The sequence below is a fragment of the Ranitomeya imitator genome, chromosome 2, assembly GCF_032444005.1.
Source record: "Ranitomeya imitator isolate aRanImi1 chromosome 2, aRanImi1.pri, whole genome shotgun sequence".
NCBI lineage: Eukaryota > Metazoa > Chordata > Amphibia > Anura > Dendrobatidae > Ranitomeya > Ranitomeya imitator.
The window spans coordinates 330,326,849-330,349,958 of NC_091283.1; the positions used below are offsets into that span (position 1 = coordinate 330,326,849).

The following is a 23,110-nucleotide window of genomic DNA, read 5'->3' on the forward strand; positions in this document are numbered from 1 at the left end:
GATTATAGTCACCCAGGGGCGGTCCCCATTCTGTTCTGGTCCAATGGGCGTCGCGGTCCTTTCCGGGGCCTCCCATCTTCTTATGATGACGTCCTCCTCTTGTATTCACGCTGCGGCTCCGGCGCAGGCGTACTTGGTCTGCCCTGTTGAGGGCAGAGCAAAGTACTGCAGTATACAGGCACTGGGCCTCTCTGACCTTTCCCGGCACCTGAGCACTGCAGTACTATGCTCTGCCCTCAACAGGGAAGACAAAGTACGCCTGCGCCGGAGCCGCAGCATGAAGATAAGAAGAGGACGTCATCGTAAGAAGATGGGAGGCCCCCCGGACCGGACTGCGCGCCCATCGGACCAGAACAGAACCGGGACAGCCCATGGGTGAGTATCATCTAACCTCGTTTTCTCATCTTTCTGGATACATCGGGGGCTTATATACAGCATTACAGAATGCTGTAGATAAGCCCCTGATGCCGGCGGACTTAGCTCACCTTCGATTTTGGGGGTGACAGGTTTCCTTTAAGAAGGTACAAATAAAGTATCTAAATATTAATGATTGAGATTTTACTTTGTGAGACATATTTATGTACTCACACAATTCTGCTCCATACTATATGCACAGTTACATATACACAGTTTTACTAAATATGCACACATACATACACACAGCTCTGCTACATATAAACATTTGCATAGGCATAGAATGTAAATACATTACTCCATTTTGAAGTTCCTTCCACATCATGTGATTAATTACATGATTTGAAAGGTCCTTGAGCAAGTCAGGTGCAAGAATTAAGATGATTCATAAATGGCGTAGTGAAAAAAAAAAAATAAAGAAAAACATAATTATGTTTTTTGGTCGCCCCAACATTGCATTAAAATGCAATAACGGGTGATCAAAAGATCGTATCCACACTCAAATGATATCATTAAAAACATCAGCCTGGCAGGCAAAAATAAGCCTTCACCCAGTCCCAGATCATGAAAACTGGAGATGCTACGGGTCTCAGAAAGTGACGCAATTTGTTTTTTTTTTTTAAACAAACTTTGGATTCTTTTTCACCATTAAAATAAAAAACAACCTATACATGTTTGGCATCTATGAACGCATAATGACCTGGAGAATCATAATGGTAAGTCAGTTTTAGCATTTGGTGAAAATGGTAAAAAAAAAATCCAAAAAAACAGTTGTGGAATTGCACTTTTTTTCAATTTCACCGCATTTGGAATTTTTTTCCCGTTTTCGAGTACACGATATGGTAAAACCAACTTGTCCCACAAAAAAAACAGCCCTCACATGGCCATATTGATGGAAAAATAAAAAAGTTATGGCTTTGGGAAGGAGAGGAGTGAAAAACAGAAACACAAAAAGGGCTGCGGCATGAAGGGGTTAAAGGGGTTGTCCACTACTTGGACAATCCCTTTCAATGCCTCATGTTTGATCCTGTTAAAATAAAATTACTTAAACAAATGTCCATGCAGGAGTCATTCCAGCAGTGTCAGCACTTGTGGTCACAGGGCTCATGTGAGGTTGTTACCTCATTTGAGCCCTGCGCCTAATCAGCGATTGCGTCACTGTCCCCACCTTTGGACTAATCGAACAATAAGAGGAAGTCAGAGGGCAGCCGCCACCCTAGCTTCCCGTTGATATTAAATATATCCTAAGGTGGGAACAGTGAAGTTGGCGCTGATTAGGTGCAGGGCTCGTGTTATGTAACAACCTCATATGAGCCCTGGTACGAGAGTGTCGACACCACTACTGGAACGGCCAAGCATGGAAGGCGAGTGTCAGTGTTTCAAATTTAGTGAGGCCAGACATGAGGAATGACAAGGGGTTTTCCTAGTAATGGACAACCCTTTTCATGAAAAAGGCTTCTCCCCTCTGTGGCTTCTCTGATGTTTATTAAGAGTTGATTTCCATGTAAAACATTTCCCACACTCTGAACATGAAAAGGGCTTCTCCATTGTGTGGGTTCTCTGGTGGCTATTAAGATTTGATTTCTGGCTAAAACATTTCTCACATTCTGAACAGGAAAAAAGCTTCTCCCCTGTGTGGGTTCTCTGATGACTAAGAATAGCTGATTTATTCACAAAACATTTCCCACAGTCTGGACATGAAAAGGGTTTCTCCCCTGTGTGAGTTCTCTGGTGATTAAGAAGAGTAAATTTCCGGTCAAAACATTTCCCACATTCTGAACATGAAAAAGGCTTCTCCCCTGTGTGAGTTCTCTGGTGCCTAAGAAGAGCTGATTTAGCAAAAAAACATTTCTCACATTCTGAACACGGAAAAAGTTTCTCCCCTGTGTGGGTTCTCTGGTGCCTAACCAAATTTGATTTCGAATTGAAACTTTTACCACATTCTGAACAGGAAAAATGCCCTGTTTGAGTTTTCTGGTGATAAAGAAGAGCAGATTTCAGGTTAAAACCTTTCCCACATTCTGAACATGAAAAAGGCTTCTCCCCTGTGTGAGTTCTCTGGTGATTAAGAAGAGAAAATTTCCAATTGAAACTTTTACTACATTCTGAACAGGCAAAAGGCTTTTCCCCTTTGTGAATTATCTGATGACGAAGAAGAGTTGATTTAATCCCAAAACATTTCCCGCATTCTGAACATGAAAATGGTTTCTCCCCTGTGTGAGTTTTCTTGTGGCTATTAAGATGCTCTTTCCGGTTAAAACATTTCCCACATTCTGAACATGAAAAAGGCTTCTCCCCTGTGTGGATTCTCTGGTGCCTAAAAAAATCTGATTTCGAATTGAAACTTTTACCACATTCTGAACAGGAAAAAGGCTTCTCCCCTTTGTGGCTTATTTGATGTTTACTAAGTGTTGATTTGTCTACAAAACATTTCCCACATTCTGAACAGGAAAATGGCTTCTTCCCCGTGTGATTGCTCTTGCGACTATCAAGATCTGATTTCCGGTTAAAACAGTTCCTACTCTTGGAACAAGAAAATCTGTTCTCCGCCGTGTGATGTTTTTGAGGTTTAAGAAAAGAATTTTCAAGGGTAAAACGGTTTCCATATTCTGAATGTGCAAATGACTTCTTTGATTTGGGAGTGGTTAGTTTTTTAATGCTTATTTTGTGACTATGATTTTCCTTAGTGTTCGATAATGAATCAGAAGACATGACCTGTTTCAAAGGTTCAGATAACAGATCTTTGCTGTGAAGGGATGAGGGTAGATCTGGAGTAATATCATTCACTTCAATTGCATCCTGTGGGATCTCAAGCTCATCTGATTTAAAAACTGAAGATGGCAGCTGTCCCTCTGATCTCCTGGTACAGTCATCTGCTAAGACAAAAAAACAATTATTTTTAAACTAAAATATCCTTAATTTTCTTTTTACATTTCTAGTTAAACTGTCTGTAAAAATTGCAACTTTTTAAAATATTGCATTACTCACCAATACAATGACAGGTCACAGTCTAATAGAAAACCTCATAGCATGAACTAGTTGAGCGTAGTGTTTAACTGTTTGTTCATTCTGCCGCTCAAATATGTAATAAAAATCGCCATACAATGTTATGTAGGCAAAAATACTACTAATAAAATGTCTACTCCTCTTACAAAAAACAAGTCTCCACTCAAGTCCATTATCTGTCAGTAGAAAAACACGTTTAAAATCACAGATACACCAAGAACGAAGGAAGATATTCCGAAACGCGCGTCGGCGTGCACGGTGACAGGACGTGGTGACCCTAAAAGGTATATTGCAGATACTTATGTTTCCCCTAAGGGTGTTTACATTTTTTGCACTTTATGAGTATTATTACTGTGTCCGCAGGACTGGTTTAACCCTGCGGTTTCACGCATATATTGCTATCTTAAATCCTGCAGTGTTTTTTTAGTGGCACTGTCTCCAATAAATGGTGTTTAATTTTATAAGTGAGTGATTCAATTATTGCACTTTATTTAAATATTTTTATTACCCATTCACTTTTAAAAAAATGTTTTCTATTTTTTATTCTGTGTGACACACTAAATGGATATATAACCTGCAATGGATATATTGGGGTCACCAAGTTATATCTAAATTTTGATATGGGATTTTTTTATCTTCATTTTTCTTTCATGAATTCGCGTACTTAATTATTATTATTATTGTGCCACTTCTACCTTAATAAATAAAATTTATACTTATTTTCTGTGCGGGGTACACTCTTTTGGATGTTCATGTTTTCAGTTGTTGTGGTTGGTCTCCAGCAGGAAAACAGAGGTTTCCACATTAGTGGCTGAAAGGCTCTGGAAAAGGAAAATGGCTTCCATAAACCAATCCAGCAATATCCGCTCTCCCAAAATGAAATCTCCCCCTCACTTCTGAGCCTTGAAGTGTGTCCAAACCAGATTTAGCATCCAAGTATTTGGCTCTACTGTAGTGGGTAGAACTCCATTTACTGTATGTGTGTCTCCTAGAGCACAATCTGGGCACCATGTGTTGGGGAATAAAATGGCAATTTTCACTCTCCAACATCCCCTGAGTGCCTGTAGTGTCAAAATAGTCATAACTCCTATAGATTAATTCACTGAGGGTTATAATTTCCAAAATCAAGTCACTTTACGGGGATTTCTACTGGACTGTTATTTTTTGCCATTTTGTCATATTAGGCTTCTGCATTGTCCCATCTCCTCTGGGATTTGCTGCTACGACATCTAGTTCTGTCACCAGATACCGCCTTATTCATTCTGCAGGCGGCGCTGGTATAGAGAAGACATCAGAATCAGCTTTGGGTGGTGCAGGCTTTGTCCAGCCACTAAGATTAGTTAACTGGGACAAATAGTTCCATCCAGTCTGGCAGTATGAGTGTGTGTGCTGTCCAACTGCAATAATCTGCTCTTTGCTTCAGCCAATTGGAAAGCATCACACCCTACTAAAGCTTGAGGCATATTGCCGGAAGCTGCCAGATACAGCCTTGCTTTCCTCTGGTTTAAGGTACCTTCACACTAAACGACGCTGCAGCGATCCAGACAACGATCCGGATCGCTGCAGCGTCGCTGTTTGGTCGCTGGAGAGCTGTCACACAGACCGCTCTCCAGCGACCAACGATGCCGGTAACCAGGGTAAACATCGGGTTACTAAGCGCAGGGCCGCGCTTAGTAACCCGATGTTTACCCTGGATACCATCCTAAAAGTTAAAAAAAAAAAACCGCTTCATACTTACCTTCCGCTGTCTGTCCCCGGCGCTCTGCTTCTCTGTACTGGCCGTGAGCACAGCGGCCTGAAAGCACAGCGGTGACATCACCGCTCTGCTTTCCGGCCGCTGTGCTCACAGTGAGTACAGAGAAGCACAGCGCCGGGGACAGACAGCCGAAGGTAAGTATGAAGCGTTTGTTTTTTTTTACTTTTAGAATGGTATCCAGGGTAAACATCGGGTTACTAAGCGCGGCCCTGCGCTTAGTAACCCGATGTTTACCCTGGTTACCAGCGAAGACATCGCTGAATCGGTGTCACACACGCCGATTCAGCGATGTCAGCGGGAGAGCCAGCGACCAAAAAAAGTGCTGGCCCTCTAGCCCCGACCAACGACATCACAGCAGGATTCTGATCGCTGCTGCGTGTCACACTGAACAATATCGCTAGCGAGGACGCTGCAACGTCACGGATCGCTAGCGATATCGTTTAGTGTGAAGGTACCTTTAGTCTTCGGTGTTCAGCTCCCTGCTTGTGTATTTGTTTCCTGTTGTGTCCCCGGCCGTTTAATGACTACTCTTGGGTCTTATGATTTTGTATTTTCTCTGCCCTCCTGGTTCTGACCTAACTACTGGACAGTACTCTACAAAAACTTGGCACTCAAAATTCAAAGAAATTGCCGGCAATACAGCGCAGACCCACAGCGGCACAGCTCGAAGCAAACAGAAGCGCTGACTCCTCTTACTGGACATACAGTACTGAACCCGGGCTAACATACCACGTGGACACCCAGTTCCCATATGTATCTAACCCAGGCAATAGTTTGTTCTGAAGAAGGTCCGAGTAAGGACTGAAAACATTCAACTATTATTGTCTGGATGCATAATAAATGAACCATTTTTTTTTCAGTGAATTTTGAGTGCCAAGTTTTTGTAGACTATTGATTACGGGCCGGATACCCTACTTGTGCACCAACAGCATTTGAACAATAGAGTGCCGTGTTTTTCTTATATGACCAACTACTGGACAGGTAGTGTGGTGAGAAACCATGCCTGGAGCATTCCGAGGTGCTGGTGAAGTGGGATGGCAATCCCCGTAGTAATGTTCAATCACCACACACTCTTGATAGATGCTTGTGAGAATTTTATTGTACAGATACAGGTGCAGCAATAATACAGTTCAGGTGCAGAGAGAGAAAATAGTGAGGCGACAAGAACATAATGTTTCGACCCTCACAGGGAGGGTCTTATTCATACAGTTGCTGTTGGCAAGGTTCACTGAATGGTATAATGAATATTCTGATTGCAAAGGACACCTGGGACCCAGGTGTCCTTTGCAATCAGAATATCCTTTATACCATTCAGTGAACCTTGCCAACAGTGCAGTGCATGATGAGCAACTTTCTCTGTCAGTGCAGAGCTGACAGTTTACATAGTATGGGGATGCTGCTGCATCCCCATGCTGAAGAAGGGATCAGCCTGCAAAAAATGTTAGTCCCATAGTGGGACAAAGTAAAATAAAGTTACAAAATTTGTTAAAAATAATTGTAAAATATTTTTAAAAATATCAAAAATAATTAAAAAAAAAAAAAATCAAAAAATATTGTATCCATAAATAAATATTTGTATGGAGAGAAAAAAACAACAAAAAAAACAACAAAAGTACACATATTTGGTATCACCGCATCCACAACGACACAACCTATAAAACTGTCCCACTAGTTGACCTCTTTTGTAAATATAAAAAAAAATAAAAAACAAGGCAAAAAAATGCTTTTTTCCCCCCCCATAAACTAGTTTATTTATTAATTAAGAACAGCATATAGTTACTACATTTCTAAATACAACCAAAGAGGTAGTTTTCATTATAGTGGTACAGACTATAGTGATACTGTCAAAAGGTTTAAAAAATATCAAGATAATATGTTAACGTCAAATCACATATCAGAATACCCTGTTTTTTAAGAAAAGTATGACATATTAACAAAATTGTTCATTAACTTTTTGCAATCACTTTGGACTTTGTCATGCCTGACAAAGGAAAAAGAACTTTTAGCAGAAAATAGAAAAATCAAAAGCATTGTTATTATCATCATACCGCCAAACAAAAAGGGGAATAAAACGCGATAAAAAAGATGGATATAAATAAACCTGGTACCGCTGAAAACGTAATTTTGTCCTGCAAAAAATAAGCCTCCAAACAGCTCCATCAGCAGAAAAATGAAAAAGTTATAGCTCTCAGAATAAAGCGAGGTAAAAATAATTTTTTTTTCTATATAATAATTTTTTTATTGTTTAACTCCTTTAGTACAAGGGGTATTTCCATTTTTGTGTTTCCATTTTTTGCTCCCCTTCTTCAAACAGCCAAAACTTTTTTATTTTTCCATCAATATGGCCATGTGAGGGCTTATTTTTTGTGGGACAAGTTGTACTTTTGAATAGCTTTATTGATTTTATCATATCATGTACTAGAAAACGGGAAAAAAATCCAAATGTACTGAAATTGCAACACAAGTGCAATTCAACAATTGTTTTTTTGGATTTATTTACCATGTTCCCTAAATGCTAGAAATGACCTGCCATTATGATTTTACAGGTCACTACGAGTTCACAGACTAGAAACATGTCTAGGTTCGTTTTTATTTGAGTGGTGATAAAAAATTCCAAAGTTAGTAAAAAAAAAAAAAATGTGTCGCCATTTTCCAAAACCCGTACCGTCTCCATTTTTGGGGATCTTGGGCCAGGTGAGGGCTTATTTTTTGCATGCCGATTTGACGTTTATATACAATCTTTTGATCACCCGTTATTGCATTTTATTGCAGTGTTGCAGTAACCCAAAAAACGTAATTATGGCATTTCGATTTTTTTTCTTGCTACGCCATTTAGTAATTTGATTACCATATATACTCGAGTATACGCTGACCCGAGTATAATGACCCACGGTCATGTGACACGGGCGCTGATGGGAGGAGGTAATGACGCGCTTCCTGCGTGTGCATGTTAAATGCTGCTGTCAGAGTTTGACAGTGACATTTAACAGGTTAACAGCAATGAGTAGATCACGATTCCACCAGCAGCTGTTAGGGGCACATGTCAGCTGATCGAATCAGCTGTCATGTGCCGGAAAAGGTGCGGGCTCATCAACGAAGCTCGCATCAAACAGGGTGAGGCGTACAATGACGGACTCTGCCTGTCACTGGACGTTAAGGGGTTAAAAGCTCCAAAACAAAGAAAGATGTAAATGAGGTATTGCTGTAATAGTACTGACCTAAAGAATAAAACTGCATTATCAATTCTACCACACACACGGAACGGCATAACATCCCCCCCCCCCCCACACACACACACACAAAAATCCTGAATTGCTGGTTTTTGTTCATTCTGCCTACCAAAAATCAGAATAGAAAGCAATCCAAAAATGTCATTAAAGCAATAAAAATATCAACTTGTCCTGCAAAAAACAAGCCCTCACATGACTCTGTTGGCCAAAGTATTTAAAAACTTATAGCTCTCAAAATATGGTGATGCAAAAAATATTTTTTGCAACAAAGTGTCTTTTAGTGTGTGACAGCTGCCAAACATAAAAACAGATATAAATCTGGTATCGCTGTAATCGCACCGACCCAAAGAATAAAGTCACCTAATCACTTATACCACACGAAGAACGGCGTAAAAAATAAATTAAACCAATTGTTCACCTGCTGTTAATTTTTTCATTCTGCCTCCCAAAGATCGCAGTAAGGCTCAGCACACATTTATCCTGCGCTCTGTGCTTACATCGGGGTTTCTGTGTAAATCTCTGAAATACATAATTCTGATGAATCCTCTGGTGGGAAAATTCCCTACAATGAGGCAGATGGAGGCACTGTGGGCGCCATAGAACCTGCGATCCAGCAGTATCCATCTTTTTAGGATTGCATAAAAGTGCCGTCGGACACAGTTTTGTGCACTTCTGGAAAGTACACCGCTGAACAGAGGTCAGACAGAGTCTAGAGTAACTGCTGCCTCATTATACTGAATGGATCCTTCGGGGGTTTCATCTGAATCATGTCACTCAGAGATTTATATGGAAACCCCAAAGTAAGTGGTCAGCGTAGAGAGCAGGATAAATGTGATCCCAAATGCTGTATAAAATGTTCCCAATAAAAACTTCAACTTAAGCCACAAAAAAGCAAGTCTCCACTCAGATCTATCATCTGTGAATGGAAATATAGGGGACTTCCACATTACTGGTAGTAAAAAGGCTCTGGAAAAGTGAAAAAGTTCCATAACCCTCCAAAAGAAACTCAGCAAATTCTGCGCTTCCACATCCAAATGCCCCCCCTCCCTTCAGAATCCCACAGTGTACCTAAACCACATATAGCGCCCATATGCTTGGCATTTTTATAGTGATGAGAGCCCACCTAACTTATGGGTGCATGCCTCCAGAAGCACGGAGTAACATAATATACTGGTGACTGCAACGCACTGGTCACTACAACGGAAGTTTGCAATTTTCACTCGGCAACATTCGTTGCTGCTTTTTTTCTGGAAAATACCGATGGAGTCAAAATCGGCACTGCCCCTGTAGATAAATTCCCAAAGGGGTATAATTTCCAAAATGGGGTCACTTGACGGGGGATTCTGCTCTTTTAGCAAGTAGGGGCTCTGTATGTGGAATTCACAAACTATTCTAGGAAAATCTGTGCTCCAGGAGGCAAATAGCGCTCCGTTCCTCCTGAGTCACTCCGTATGGCTAATCAGTACTGCACAGCCACATATGGGATATTGCCACATTCAGTAGAAATAATGGGACAAATTATGGTGAAATTTTTACCCACTTCTCGTGTGAAAATTTAAAATCTGGGGCTAAAACAAAATTTGGATGGTAAAAATGCAGTTATTTTTTTCTTCACTGCCAAATGGTATAAAATTCTGTGACACCCACCGTGGTGTCAATATGATCACTGCACCCCTAGATGAATTAATTGAGAGGTGTAGTTTGTAAAATGGGGTCACTTATGGTGGGTTCTGCTGTTTTGGCATCTCATGGGCTCTCCCAGTGGGTCATGGCACCTGCAAACCATAAGGCTGGAGTCACACACAATGTATAAAAATACGGTCTGCTTTTTTTAAAGACCAAATATGCAGAAATGTTCCCTGAACAGTAATCCGTATGTCATCCGTTGGCAAGGTGTGGCTGCGTATTTTGCGCGTGTAAACCTCCGAATGACATCCGTACGGCGAGATTATCTCGTCGGCTTGCAAAATGGACATAGAATGGATTCATGGGCTCAAACATTCGTGAAAACATATATATACAGTTTTTAGTATGCGGCCCCCTTGAACTTTTCAACCTTTTCCCACATATCATGCTTCAAGCATAAAGATACCAAATGTGAATTTTTGGTGAGGAATCAGGACAAGTGAAACACAATTGTGAAGTTGAATGAAATTTATTGGTTATTTAAAATTTTTGTGGAAATTCAAAAACTGAAAAGTGGGGGGTGTTGTTGTTGATTCTTCACCAAAAATTTACATTTGGTATCTTTATGTTTGAAGCATGATATGTGGGAAAAGGTTGAAAAGTTCAAGGGGGCCGAATACTTTCGCAAGGCACTAAAATATATATATATATATATATATATATATATATATACACACATACATACATACATACACTATATACATACACATTTTATATTTAATATTTAATACAGAGCTAGATAGTTTAAAGGCCGGTAATTCAATTGCCAACTTTTGCTATCTCCTTATCAAACCCGACAGGATATGACACATGGTTTTCATACAGTAAACCATTTCATATCCCTTATATTTTTACATATTCCTCACTAATAATGTTAGTAGTGTCTGTGTGAAAAACTTGGAAGCTGCAAGTGTTAAAATAAAGGGTTAAATCATGGAAAAAACTGGCGTGGGCTCCCACGAAATTTTCTCCGCCAGAGTGGGAAAGCCAGTGACTGAATGAAGATATTAATAGCCTAGAGCGGGACCGTGGTTATTACCCCCCCCCCCTGTTGTGAATTCTGTTGTCGGGCTCCCTCCTGTGGTCATGAATGGTACTTCGGCTGGTTCTGTCCATGGACTTTCTCTGGTGGGTGTTTCTTTGTTTCCTTCCACAGGTGACGAGGTTAATTCGTTAGCTGGCTGCTCTATTTAACTTCACTTAGATCTTTGCTCCATGCCACCTGTCAATGTTCCAGTATTGGTCTAGTTCACTCCTGGATCGTTCTTGTGACCTGTCTTCCCAGCAGAAGCTAAGCGACTGCTTGTTTTTCTCTGGTTTGCTATTTTTCTGTCCAGCTTGCTATTTTGATTGTTGTCTTGCTTGCTGGAAGCTCTGGGACGCAGAGGGAGCGCCTCCGCACCGTGAGTCGGTGCGGAGGGTCTTTTTGCGCCCTCTGCGTGGTCTTTTTGTAGGTTTTTGTGCTGACCGCAAAGCTACCTTTCCTATCCTCAGTCTGTTCAGTAAGTCGGGCCTCACTTTGCTTAATCTATTTAATCTCTGTGTTTGTATTTTCATCTTTACTCACAGTTATTATATATGGGGGGCTGCCTTTTCCTTTGGGGAATTTCTCTGAGGCAAGGTAGGCTTTATTTTTCTATCTTTAGGGCTAGCTAGTTCCTTAGGCTGTGCCGAGTTGCATAGGGAGCGTTAGGAGCAATCCACAGCTATTTCTAGTGTGGTTGATAGGATTAGGGATTGCGGTCAGCAGAGTTCCCACGTCCCAGAGCTCGTCCTATATAGTCAGTAACTATCAGGTCATTCCGTGTGCTCTTAACCACCAGGTCCATTATTGTCCTGACCACCAGGTCATAACACCCCCCCCCCCCCCGGCTAAAAACATCTGCTCCCAGCTACCCCAGAGAAGGCACATCTGTAAGATGCGCCTATCATCAGTTGGATTGAGAGTACAATAAAGATATTAAATCTTTATTGTACTCTCCATTTTTTCAGTTGGATTGAAAAATAAAAAAACACCAATATCCCATGCCTGTCCGCCGTACAGTCATGTTCCACGATGTAAATCCATCTGAAGGGGTTAAATAAGTTTACAACCAGGAACCTGCTAATGCAGCTGCCCCAGCTGTAAAAACTGGGAAATGAATGGAATGCAGCTTCGATGACTTGCGGTGCTGCGCCCCCTGGTGGCATAAACTCAATCAGAACAATTCCCACGCTACAGTTCATATATTTTCTCACGTTACAGTTCATATGAGTTTATGCCACCAGGGGGCGCAACACCGCAAGTCAACGAAGCTGCATTCCATTCATTCCCCAGTTTTTACAGCCAGGGGCAGGTGCATTAGCAGGCTCCTGGTTGTAAAACTATTTAACCCCTTCAGATGGATTTACATCGTGGGACATAACTGTACGGTGGACATTAGCAAGGTGACATTAACCCTTTATTACCCCTATCCCACCGCTACTCGGGAGTGGGAAGAGAGTGGCGAAGTGCCAGAATAGGCGCATCTTACAGATGTGCCTTTTCTGGGGTGGTTGGGGGCAGATGTTTTTAGCCGGGGGGGGGGGGAGGGGGGGGGAGGGGGGGAGGAGCAATAACCATGGTCCCTCTCTTGGCTATAAATATCTGCGCTCAGTCACTGGCTTTCCCACTCTGGCGGAGAAAATTGCACGGGAGCCCACGCCAGTTTTTTCCGTGATTTAACCCTTTATTTTAACCCCTTCATGACCCAGCCTATTTTGACCTTAAAGACCTTGCCGTTTTTTGCAATTCTGACCAGTGTCCATTTATGGGTAATAACTCAGGAACGCTTCAACGGATCCTAGCGGTTCTCAGATTGTTTTTTCGTGACATAATGAACTTCATGTTAGTGGCAAATTTAGGTCAATAAATTCTGCGTTTATTTGCGATAAAAACGGAAATTTGGCGAAAATTTTGAAAATTTCGCAATTTTCACATTTTGAATTTTTATTCTGTTAAACCAGAGAGTTATGTGACACAAAATAGTTAATAAATAACATTTCCCACATGTATACTTTACATCAGCACAATTTTGGAAACAAAATTTTTTTTTGCTAGGAAGTTATAAGGGTTAAAATTTGACCAGCGATTTCTCATTTTTACAACGAAATTTACAAAACCATTTTTTTTTAGGGACCACCTCACATTTGAACTCAGTTTGAGGGGTCTATATGGCTGAAAATACCCAAAAGTGACACCATTCTAAAAACTGCACCCCTCAAGGTGCTTAAAACCACATTCAAGAAGTTTATTAACCCTTCAGGTGCTTCACAGAAGCAACATGGAAGGAAAAAATGAACATTTAACTTTTTAGTCACAAAAATTATCTTTTAGCAACAATTTTTTTATTTTCCCAATGGTAAAAGGAGAAACTGAACCACGAAAGTTGTTGTCCAATTTGTCCTGAGTACACCGATACCTCATATGTGGGGGTAAACCACTGTTTGGGCGCTCGGCAGGGCTCGGAAGGGAAGGCGCGCCATTTGACTTTTTGAATGGAAAATTAGCTCTAATTGTTAGCGGACACCATGTCGCGTTTGGAGAGCCCCTGTGTGCCTAAACATTGGAGCTCCCCCACAAGTGACCCCATTTTGGAAACTAGACCCCCCAAGGAACTTATCTAGATGCATATTGAGCACTTTAAACCCCCAGGTGCTTCACAGAAGTTTATAACGCAGAGCCATGAAAATAAAAAATAATTTTTCTTTCCTCAAAAATGATTTTTTAGCCTGGAATTTCCTATTTTGCCAAAGGTAATAGGAGAAATTGGACCCCAAATGTTGTTGTCCAGTTTGTCCTGAGTACGCTGATACCCCATATGTGGGGGTAAACCACTGTTTGGGCGCACGACAGGGCTCGGAAGGGAAGACACGCCATTTGGCTTTTTAAATGGAAAATTAGCTCCAATCATTAGCGGACACCATGTCACGTTTGGAGAGCCCCTGTATGCCTAAACATTGGAGATCCCCCAGAAATGACCCCATTTTGGAAACTAGACCCCCAAAGGAACTAATCTAGATGTGTGGTAAGGACTTTGAACCCCCAAGTGCGTCACAGAAGTTTATAACGCAGAGCCATGAAAATAAAAATAAAAAAATATTTTCTCAAAAATGATCTTTTAGCCTGCAATTTTTTATTTTCCCAAGGGTAACAGGAGAAATTTGAAGCCAAAAGTTGTTGTCCAGTTTCTCCTGAGTACGCCGATACCCCATATGTGGGGGTAAACTACTGTTTGGGCACATGCCGGGGCTCGGAAGTGAAGTAGTGACGTTTTGAAATGCAGACTTTGATGGAATGCTCTGTGGGCGTCACGTTGCGTTTGCAGAGCCCCTGATGTGGCTTAACAGTAGAAACCCCCCACAAGTGACCCCATTTTGGAAACTAGACCCCGAAAGGAACTTATCTAGATGTGTGGTGAGCACTTTGAACCCCCAAGTGCTTCACAGAAGTTTATAATGCAGAGCCGTGAAAATAATAAATACGCTTTCTTTCCCCAAAAATAATTATTTAGCCCAGAATTTTTTAATTTTCCCAAGGGTAACAGGAGAAATTTGACCCCAATATTTGTTGTCCAGTTTCTCCTGAGTACGGTGATACCCCATATGTGGGGGTAAACTACTGTTTGGGCACATGCCGGGGCTCGGAATTGAAGTAGTGACGTTTTGAAATGCAGACTTTGATGGAATACTCTGCGGGCGTCACGTTGCGTTTGCAGAGCCCCTGATGTGGCTAAACAGTAGAAACCCCCCACAAGTGACCCCATTTTGGAAACTAGACCCCGAAAGGAACTTATCTATATGTGTGGTGAGCACTTTGAACCCCCAAGTGCTTCATATAAGTTTATAATGCAGAGCCGTGAAAATAATAAATACGTTTTCTTTCCTCAAAAATAATTATTTAGCCCAGAATTTTTTATTTTACCAAGGGTTACAGGGTAAAATTGGACCCCAAAAGCTGTTGTCCAGTTTCTCCTGAGTACGCTGATACCCCATGTGTGGAGGTAAACCACTGTTTGGGCACATGTCGGGGCTCAGAAGGGAAGTAGTGACTTTTGAAATGCAGACTTTGATGGAATGGTCTGCGGGCGTCACGTTGCGTTTGCAGAGCCCCTGGTGTGCCTAAACAGTAGAAACCCCCCACTATTGACCCTATTTTAGAAACTAGACCCCCCAAGGAACTTATCTAGATATGTGGTGAGCAATTTGAACCCCCAAGTGCTTCACAGACGTTTACAACGCAGAGCCGTGAAAATAAAAAATCCTTTTTCTTTCCTCAAAAATGATGTTTTAGCAAGCAATTTTTTATTTTCACAAGGGTAACAGGAGAAATTGGACCCCAGTAATTGTTGCGCAGTTTATGCTGAGTATGCTGGTACCCCATATGTGGGGGTAAACCACTGTTTGGGCACACGTTGGGGCTCGGAATCGGGGGAGCACCATTTGACTTTTTGAATACAAGATTGGCTGGAATCAATGGTGGCGCCATGTTGCGTTTGGGGACCCCTGATGTGCCTAAACAGTGGAAACCCCTCAATTCTACCTCCAACACTAACCCCCCACACCCCTAACCCTAATCCCAACTGTAGCCATAACCCTAATCACAACCCTAGCCACAACCCTAATTCCAACCCTAACCCTAAGGCTATGTGCCCACGCTGCGGATTTGTGTGAGATTTTTCAGCATCATTTTTGAAAAATCCGCGGATAAAAGGCACTGCGTTTTACCTGCGGATTTTCCGCGGATTTCCAGTGTTTTTTGTGCGGATTTCACCTGCGGATTCCTATTGAGGAACAGGTGTAAAACGCTGCGGAATCCGCACAAAGAATTCACATGCTGCGGAAAATACAACGCAGCGTTTCCGCGCGGTATTTTCCGCACCATGGGCACCGGGATTTGGTTTTCCATAGGTTTACATGGTACTGTAAACCTGATGGAACACTGCTGCGAATCCGCAGCTGCGAATCCGCAGCGGCCAATCCGCTGCGGATCCGCAGCCAAATCCGCACCGTGTGCACATAGCCTAATTCTAAAGGTATGTGCACACGCTGCGGAAAACGCTGCGGATCCGCAGCAGTTTCCCATGAGTTTACAGTTCAATGTAAACCTATGGGAAACAAAAATCGCTGTACACATGCTGTGGAAAAACTGCACGGAAACGCAGGGGTTTACATTCCGCAGCATGTCACTTCTTTGTGCGGATTCCGCAGCGGTTTTACAACTGCTCAAATAGAAAATCGTAGTTGTAAAACCGCAGTGAAATGCGCAGAAAAAACGCGGTAAATCCGCCATAAATCCGCAGCGGTTTAGCACTGCGGATTTATCAAATCCGCAGCGGAAAAATCCGCAGAGGACCAGAATACGTGTGCACATTCCTAACCCTACCCCTACCCCTACCCCTATTCTAACATTAGTGGAAAAAAAAAATCTTTATTTTTTTATTGTCCCTACCTATGGGGGTGACAAAGGGGGGGGGGGTCATTTATTATTTTTTTTATTTTGATCACTGAGATATAATCTATCTCAGTGATCAAAATGTACTTTGGAACGAATCTGCCGGCATTTTGGAAGATGGCGGCGCCCAGGGAGAAGACGGACGGACCCCGGCAGGATCGGTAAGTATGATGGGGTGGGGGGGAGCACGGGGGGGGGGGGGGGAAATCGGAGCATGGGGGGGGGAGTTCGGAGCATGGGGGGGTGGATCGGAGCGCGGGAGGGGTGGAATGGAGCACGGGGGGTGGGGGTGGAACGGAGCACGGGGGGGTGGAACGGAGCACGGGGGGGTGGATCGGAGTGCAGGGGGGGTGATTGGAGCACAGGGGGTGATTGGAGCACGGGGGGAGCGGACAAGAGCACGGGGGGGAGCGGAGCACAGGACGGAGGGGAGCCGGAGTAGTGTACCGGACAGATCGGGGGGCGATCGGCGGGGTGGGGTGGGGGCACATTAGTGTTTCCAGCCGTGGCCGATGATATTGCAGCATCGGCCATGGCTGGATTGTAATATTTCACCAGTTATAATAGGTGAAATATTACAAATCGCTCTGACTGGCAGTTTCACTTTCAACAGCCAATCAGAGCGATCGTAGCCACGGGGGGGTGAAGCCACCCCCCCTGGGCTAAACTACCACTCCCCCTGTCCCTGCAGATCGGGTGAAATGGGAGTTAACCCTTTCACCCGATCTGCAGGGACGCGATCTTTCCATGACGCCGTATAGGCGTCATGGGTCGGATTGGCTCCGACTTTCATGACGCCTACGTGGCGTCATGGGTCGGGAAGGGGTTAAGACCTAGAGCTTCCAAATTTTGCACACATAAATTACTAACATTATTAGTGAGGAATATGTAAAAATATAACGGATATGAAATGGTTTACTGTATGTAAACCATGTCTCATATCCTGTCTGGTTTGAGAAGGAGATAGCAAAAGCCAGGAATTGAATTACCGGCTTTTAAGCTATCTAGCTCTGTATTAAATATAAATATTTATATATATGTGTGTGTCTCGCTGACATAGAATATATATATATATATATATATATATATATATATTCTATAAACATACACTAGATGGTGAAGACACAAAAGAGAATGGTAAAACCAAAAACACTCAGTTTGAAAAAATGTTTGCAGTAATCCGCAAGTGCTAGTAAAAGATGTAAATAACAGGGTATTTGGTTGATACGTTTTTTGCAAAAAATGTATACTAAGCTGCTCTACCAATCTTCACGGTATACCCATATCAGAGCAGTCCTAACTAATGTAATACACTAGATGGTGGCCCGACTCTAACGCATCGGGTATTCTAGAATATGCATGTCCACGTAGTATATTGCCCAGCCACGTAGTATATTGCACAGCCACGTAGTATATTGCACAGCCCACGTAGTATATTGCACAGCCCACGTAGTATATTGCTCAGCCACGTAGTATATTGCCCAGCCACGTAGTATATTGCAGTCACGTATATTGCCTAGCAACGTAGTATATTGCACAGTCTCGTAGTATATTGCCCAGTCACGTAGTATATTACCCAGCCACGTAGTATATTGCCCAGTGATGTAGTATATTGCCCAGCCACGTAATATATTGCCCAGCCACGTAGTATATTGCAGTCACGTAGTATATTGCCCAGTGACGTAGTATATTGCCTAGCAACGTAGTATATTGCACAGTCTCGTAGTATATTGCCCAGTCACGTAGTATATTGCCCAGCCACGTAGTATATTGCCCATCCACGTAGTATATTGCCCAGCGACGTAGTATATTGCCCAGCCACGTAGTATATTGCTTAGTGGCTTAGTATATTGCCCAGTGACGTAGTATGTTGCCCAGTGACGTAGTATACAGCAGAGCCACGTAATATATTGCCCAGTTACATAGTATATTGCACAGAGCCATGTAGTATATTGCTCAGTGACGTAGTATACAGCACAGAGCCACGTAGTATATTGCACAGCGAAGTAATATACAGCACAGAGCCACTTAGTATATTGGCCAGTCATGTAGTATATTGCCCAGTGATGTAGTATATTGCCCAGCCAGGTTTGTCACAGTATAAAAAATAAAAAATAAACATATACTCACCTTTCCGAGGGCCCCTTGTAGTCCACGGCAGCTTCCGGTCCCAGGGTTGGTATGAGCGCAGGACCTGTGATGACGTCGTGGTCCCATGACCGTGACGTCATGGCAGGTCCTTCTCGCACAGGCGCGCAGGGCCTGTGATTACGTCGCAGTCACATGACCGTGACATCATGGCAGGTCCTTCTCCCATACCATCTTTGCCACCGGAACCTGCAACGGAAAATGGCGGACGGCGCGAACGACTACGGAGGGTGAATATAGCAGGTTTTTTTTTTTTTAATTATTTTTAATATTACATTTTTTACTATTGATGCCGCATAGGCAGCGTCAATAGTAAAAAGTTGGGGACACACGGGGTTAATAGTGGCGGTAACGGAGTGCGTTACCCGTGGCATAACGCGGTCCATTACCGCCGGCATTAACCCTGTGTTAGCGGTGACCGGAGGGGAGTATGCGGGCAACAGGCACTGACTGCGGGGAGTAAGGAGCGGCCATTTTCTTCCGGACTGTCCCCGTCGCTGATTGGTTGCAGCAGCCATGACAGACAGCTGGTGAGACCAATCAGCGAATGAATAACCGTGACAGACAGACAGAAGGAAGTGACCCTTAGACAATTATATAGTAGATATATACACACCTATACTATGTGTAGACATTTATTTTCTGTATTCTATTCTAACCTGTCAGTGTGATTTTACTGTACACCGCGCTGAATTATCGGCTTTTCTATAGAACAACGCTGCGTATTTCTCGCAAGTCACACTGATGGTCCGTGTGTAATCCGTATTTTTCTCGCCCCCATAGACTTTCATTGGTGGATTTATTGCGCAACACACTGACAAACGCAGCATGCTGCGATTTTCTCAGCCCGTAAAATACGGCTGAGAAATATACGGCAGATAGGAGCTGCCCCATAGAGAAACATTGGTCCGTGTGCAATGTGTAGTTTTAACGCCTCTTGCTCGTCCGTATTCCTCTCTAGTGTGACCCCGGCCTAACAGTAAAATCTGGTGCTCCTTGCCTTCTGAGCTTTGCACTGTGCCTGAAAAATATTTCCCAATTACATGTAGGGTATTGGCTAGAGAGATTCACATCACATTCTGTTTGTTGGTGATGCTAGTATCTTTATTTGGTGTTAACAAGCAAAATTAATTGTGACTTTGAAATATGCAACAAAGTAAGGACATTTTGACATTTTTGGGGCTAAGGATCATCCAGCGTGCACTTTCCTTTTGTCCCACATGGGTAAGCACTGTATTCAGCACTTTGCACTTTGTTCCTTCAGACTTTTGTGTTTTCTTATAGTCGGATATTTGCCACATTTTGTGAATTGTATGTGGGCACACTTTGAGATAGTGTTCAGACTTCTGACACTATTCTTTTGGCACACATGCTACCCCACTCCCAGGTTCTGATGGGGCAAGTTCTGTTATACACAATATAACACACACACCTACAGTACAGACCAAAAGTTTGGACACACCTTCTCATTTAACCCCTTCATGACCCAGCCTATTTTGACCTTAAACACCTTGCCGTTTTTTGCAATTCTGACCAGTGTCCCTTTATGAGGTAACTCAGGAACGCTTCAACGGATCCTAGCGGTTCTGAGACTGTTTTTTCGTGACATATTGGGCTTCGTGTTAGTGGTAAATTTAGGTCAATAAATTCTGTGTTTATTTGTGATAAAAATGGAAATTTGGCGTAAATTTTGAAAATTTCGCAATTTTCACATTTTGAATTTTTATTCTGTTAAACCAGAGAGTTTTGTGACACAAAATAGTTAATAAATAACATTTCCCACATGTCTACTTTACATCAGCACAATTTTGGAAACAAAAATTTTTTTTCCTATGAAGTTATAAGGGTTAAAATTTGACCAGCGATTTCTCATTTTTACAACGAAATTTACAAAACCATTTTTTTGAGGGACCACCTCACATTTGAAGTCAGTTTGAGGGGTCTATATGGCTGAAAATACCCAAAAGTGACACCATTCTAAAAACTGCACCCCTCAAGGTGCACAAAACCACATTCAAGAAGTTTATTAACCCTTCAGGTGCTTCACAGCAGCAGAAGCAACATGGAAGGAAAAAATGAACATTTAACTTTTTAGTCACAAAAATGATTTTTCAGCAACAATTTTTTTATTTTCCCAATGGTAAAAGGAAAAACTGAACAACGAAAGTTGTTGTCCAATTTGTCCTGAGTACGCTGATACCGCATATGTGGGGGTAAACCACTGTTTGGGCGCACGGCAGGGCTTGGAAGGGAAGGAGCGCCATTTGACTTTTTGAATGAAAAATTGGCTGCACTCTTTAGCGGACACCATGTCGCGTTTGGAGAGACCCTGAGTGCCTAAACATTGGAGCTCCCCCACAAGTGACCCCATTTTGGAAACTGGACCCCCCAAGGAACTTATCTAGATGCCTAGTGAGCCCTTTAAACCCCCAGGTGCTTCACAAATTGATCCGTAAAAATGAAAAAGTACTTTTTTTTCACAAAAAATTTCTTTTCGCCTCAATTTTTTCATTTTCACATGGGCAATAGGATAAAATGGATCCTAAAGTTTGTTGAGCAATTTCTCCCGAGTACGCCGATACCTCATATGTGGGGGTAAACCACTGTTTGGGCACACGGCAGGGCTCGGAAGGGAAGGGACGCCTTTTGACTTTTTGAATGGAAAATTAGCTCCAATTGTTAGCGGACACCATGTCGCGTTTGGAGAGCCCCTGTGTGCCTAAACATTGGAGCTCCCCCACAAGTGACCCCATTTTGGAAACTAGACCCCCCAAGGAACTTATCTAGATGCATACTGAGCACTTTAAACCCCCAGGTGCTTCAAAGAAGTTTATAATGCAGAGCCATGAAAATCAAAAATAATTTTTCTTTTCTCAAAAATGATTTTTTGGCCTGGAATTTCCTATTTTGCCAATGGTAATAGGAGAAATTGGACCACAAATGTTGTTGTCCAGTTTGTCCTGAGTACGCAAATACCCCATATGTGGGAGTAAACCACTGTTTGGGCGCACGGCAGGGCTCAGTAGGGAAGGCACGCCATTTGTCTTTTTAAATGGAAAATTAGCTCCAATCATTAGCATTGGAGAGCCCCTGTGTGCCTAAACATTGGAGATCCCCCACAAATGACCCCATTTTGGAAACTAGACCCCCAAAGGAACTAATCTAGATGTGTGGTGAGCACTTTGAACCCTCAAGTGCTTCACAGAAGTTTATAACGCAGAGCCATGAAAATTAAAAAAAAAAATTATTTTCTCAAAAATGATTTTTTAGCCCGTAATTTTTTATTTTCCCAAGGGTAACAGGACAAATTTGACCCCAAAAGTTGTTGTCCAGTTTCTCCTGAGTACGCTGATACCCCATATGTGGGGGTAAACCACTGTTTAGGCACATGCTGAGGCTCGGAAGTGAAGTAGTGACGTTTTGAAATGCAGACTTTGATGGAAAGGTCTGCGGGCGTCACGTTGCGTTTGCAGAGCCCCTGATGTGGCTAAACAGTAGAAACCCCCCACAAGTGACCCCATTTTGGAAACTAGACCCCCCAAGGAACTTATCTAGATGTGAGGTGAGCACTTTGAACCCCCAAGTGCTTCACAGAAGTTTATAACGCAGAGCCGTGAAAATAATAAATACGTTTTCTTTCCTCAAAAATAATTTTTTAGCCCAGAATTTTTTATTTTCCCAAGGGTAACAGGAGAAATTGGACCCCAAATGTTGTTGTTCAGTTTCTCCTGAGTACGCTGATACCCCATGTGTGGGGGTAAACCACTGTTTAGGCACACGTCGGGGCTCAGAAGGGAAGTAGTGACTTTTGAAATGCAGACTTTGATGGAATGGTCTGCGGGCGTCACGTTGCGTTTGCAGCGCCCTGGTGTGCCTAAACAGTAGAAACCCCCCACAAGTGACCCCATTTTGGAAACTAGACCCCCAAAGGAACTTATCTAGATATGTGGTGAGCACTTTCAACCCCCAAGTGCTTCACAGAAGTTTACAACGCAGAGCCGTGAAAATAATAAATACGTTTTCTTTCCTCAAAAATGATGTTTTAGCAAGCAATTTTTTATTTTCTCAAGGGTAACAGGAGAAATTGGACCCCAATAATTGTTGCGCAGTTTGTCCCGAGTATGCTGGTACCCCATATGTGGGGGTAAACCACTGTTTGGGCGCACGTCGGGGCTCGGAAGTGAGGGAGCACCATTTGACCTTTTGAATACAAGATTGGCTGGAATCAATGGTGGCGCCATGTTGCATTTGGAGACCCCCTGATGTGCCTAAACAGTGGAAACCCCTCAATTCTAACTCCAACACACCCCTAACCCTTATCCCAACTGTAGCCGTAACCCTAATCACAACCCTAACCCCAACACACCCCTAACCACAACCCTAACCCCAACACACCCC

The 23,110-nt window shown here is 42.7% G+C and overlaps 1 protein-coding gene across 3 annotated transcripts in view; it reads right to left on the minus strand.

Moving 5' to 3' along the window:
- Window positions 1-265: 265 nt before the first annotated feature.
- LOC138663574 (oocyte zinc finger protein XlCOF22-like) overlaps window positions 266-23,110 on the minus strand; it is a 43,468-nt gene continuing 20,623 nt past the window's right edge. For 2 of the 3 annotated variants that reach the window (XM_069749821.1, XM_069749824.1), the window contains one exon: window positions 266-3,290. In XM_069749821.1, coding sequence (XP_069605922.1) covers window positions 1,858-3,290 — 1,433 coding nt within the window. In that variant the 3' untranslated portion in view covers window positions 266-1,857. The remainder of the gene's footprint in view (window positions 3,291-23,110) is intronic. The other variant, XM_069749823.1, reaches the window with a different exon arrangement.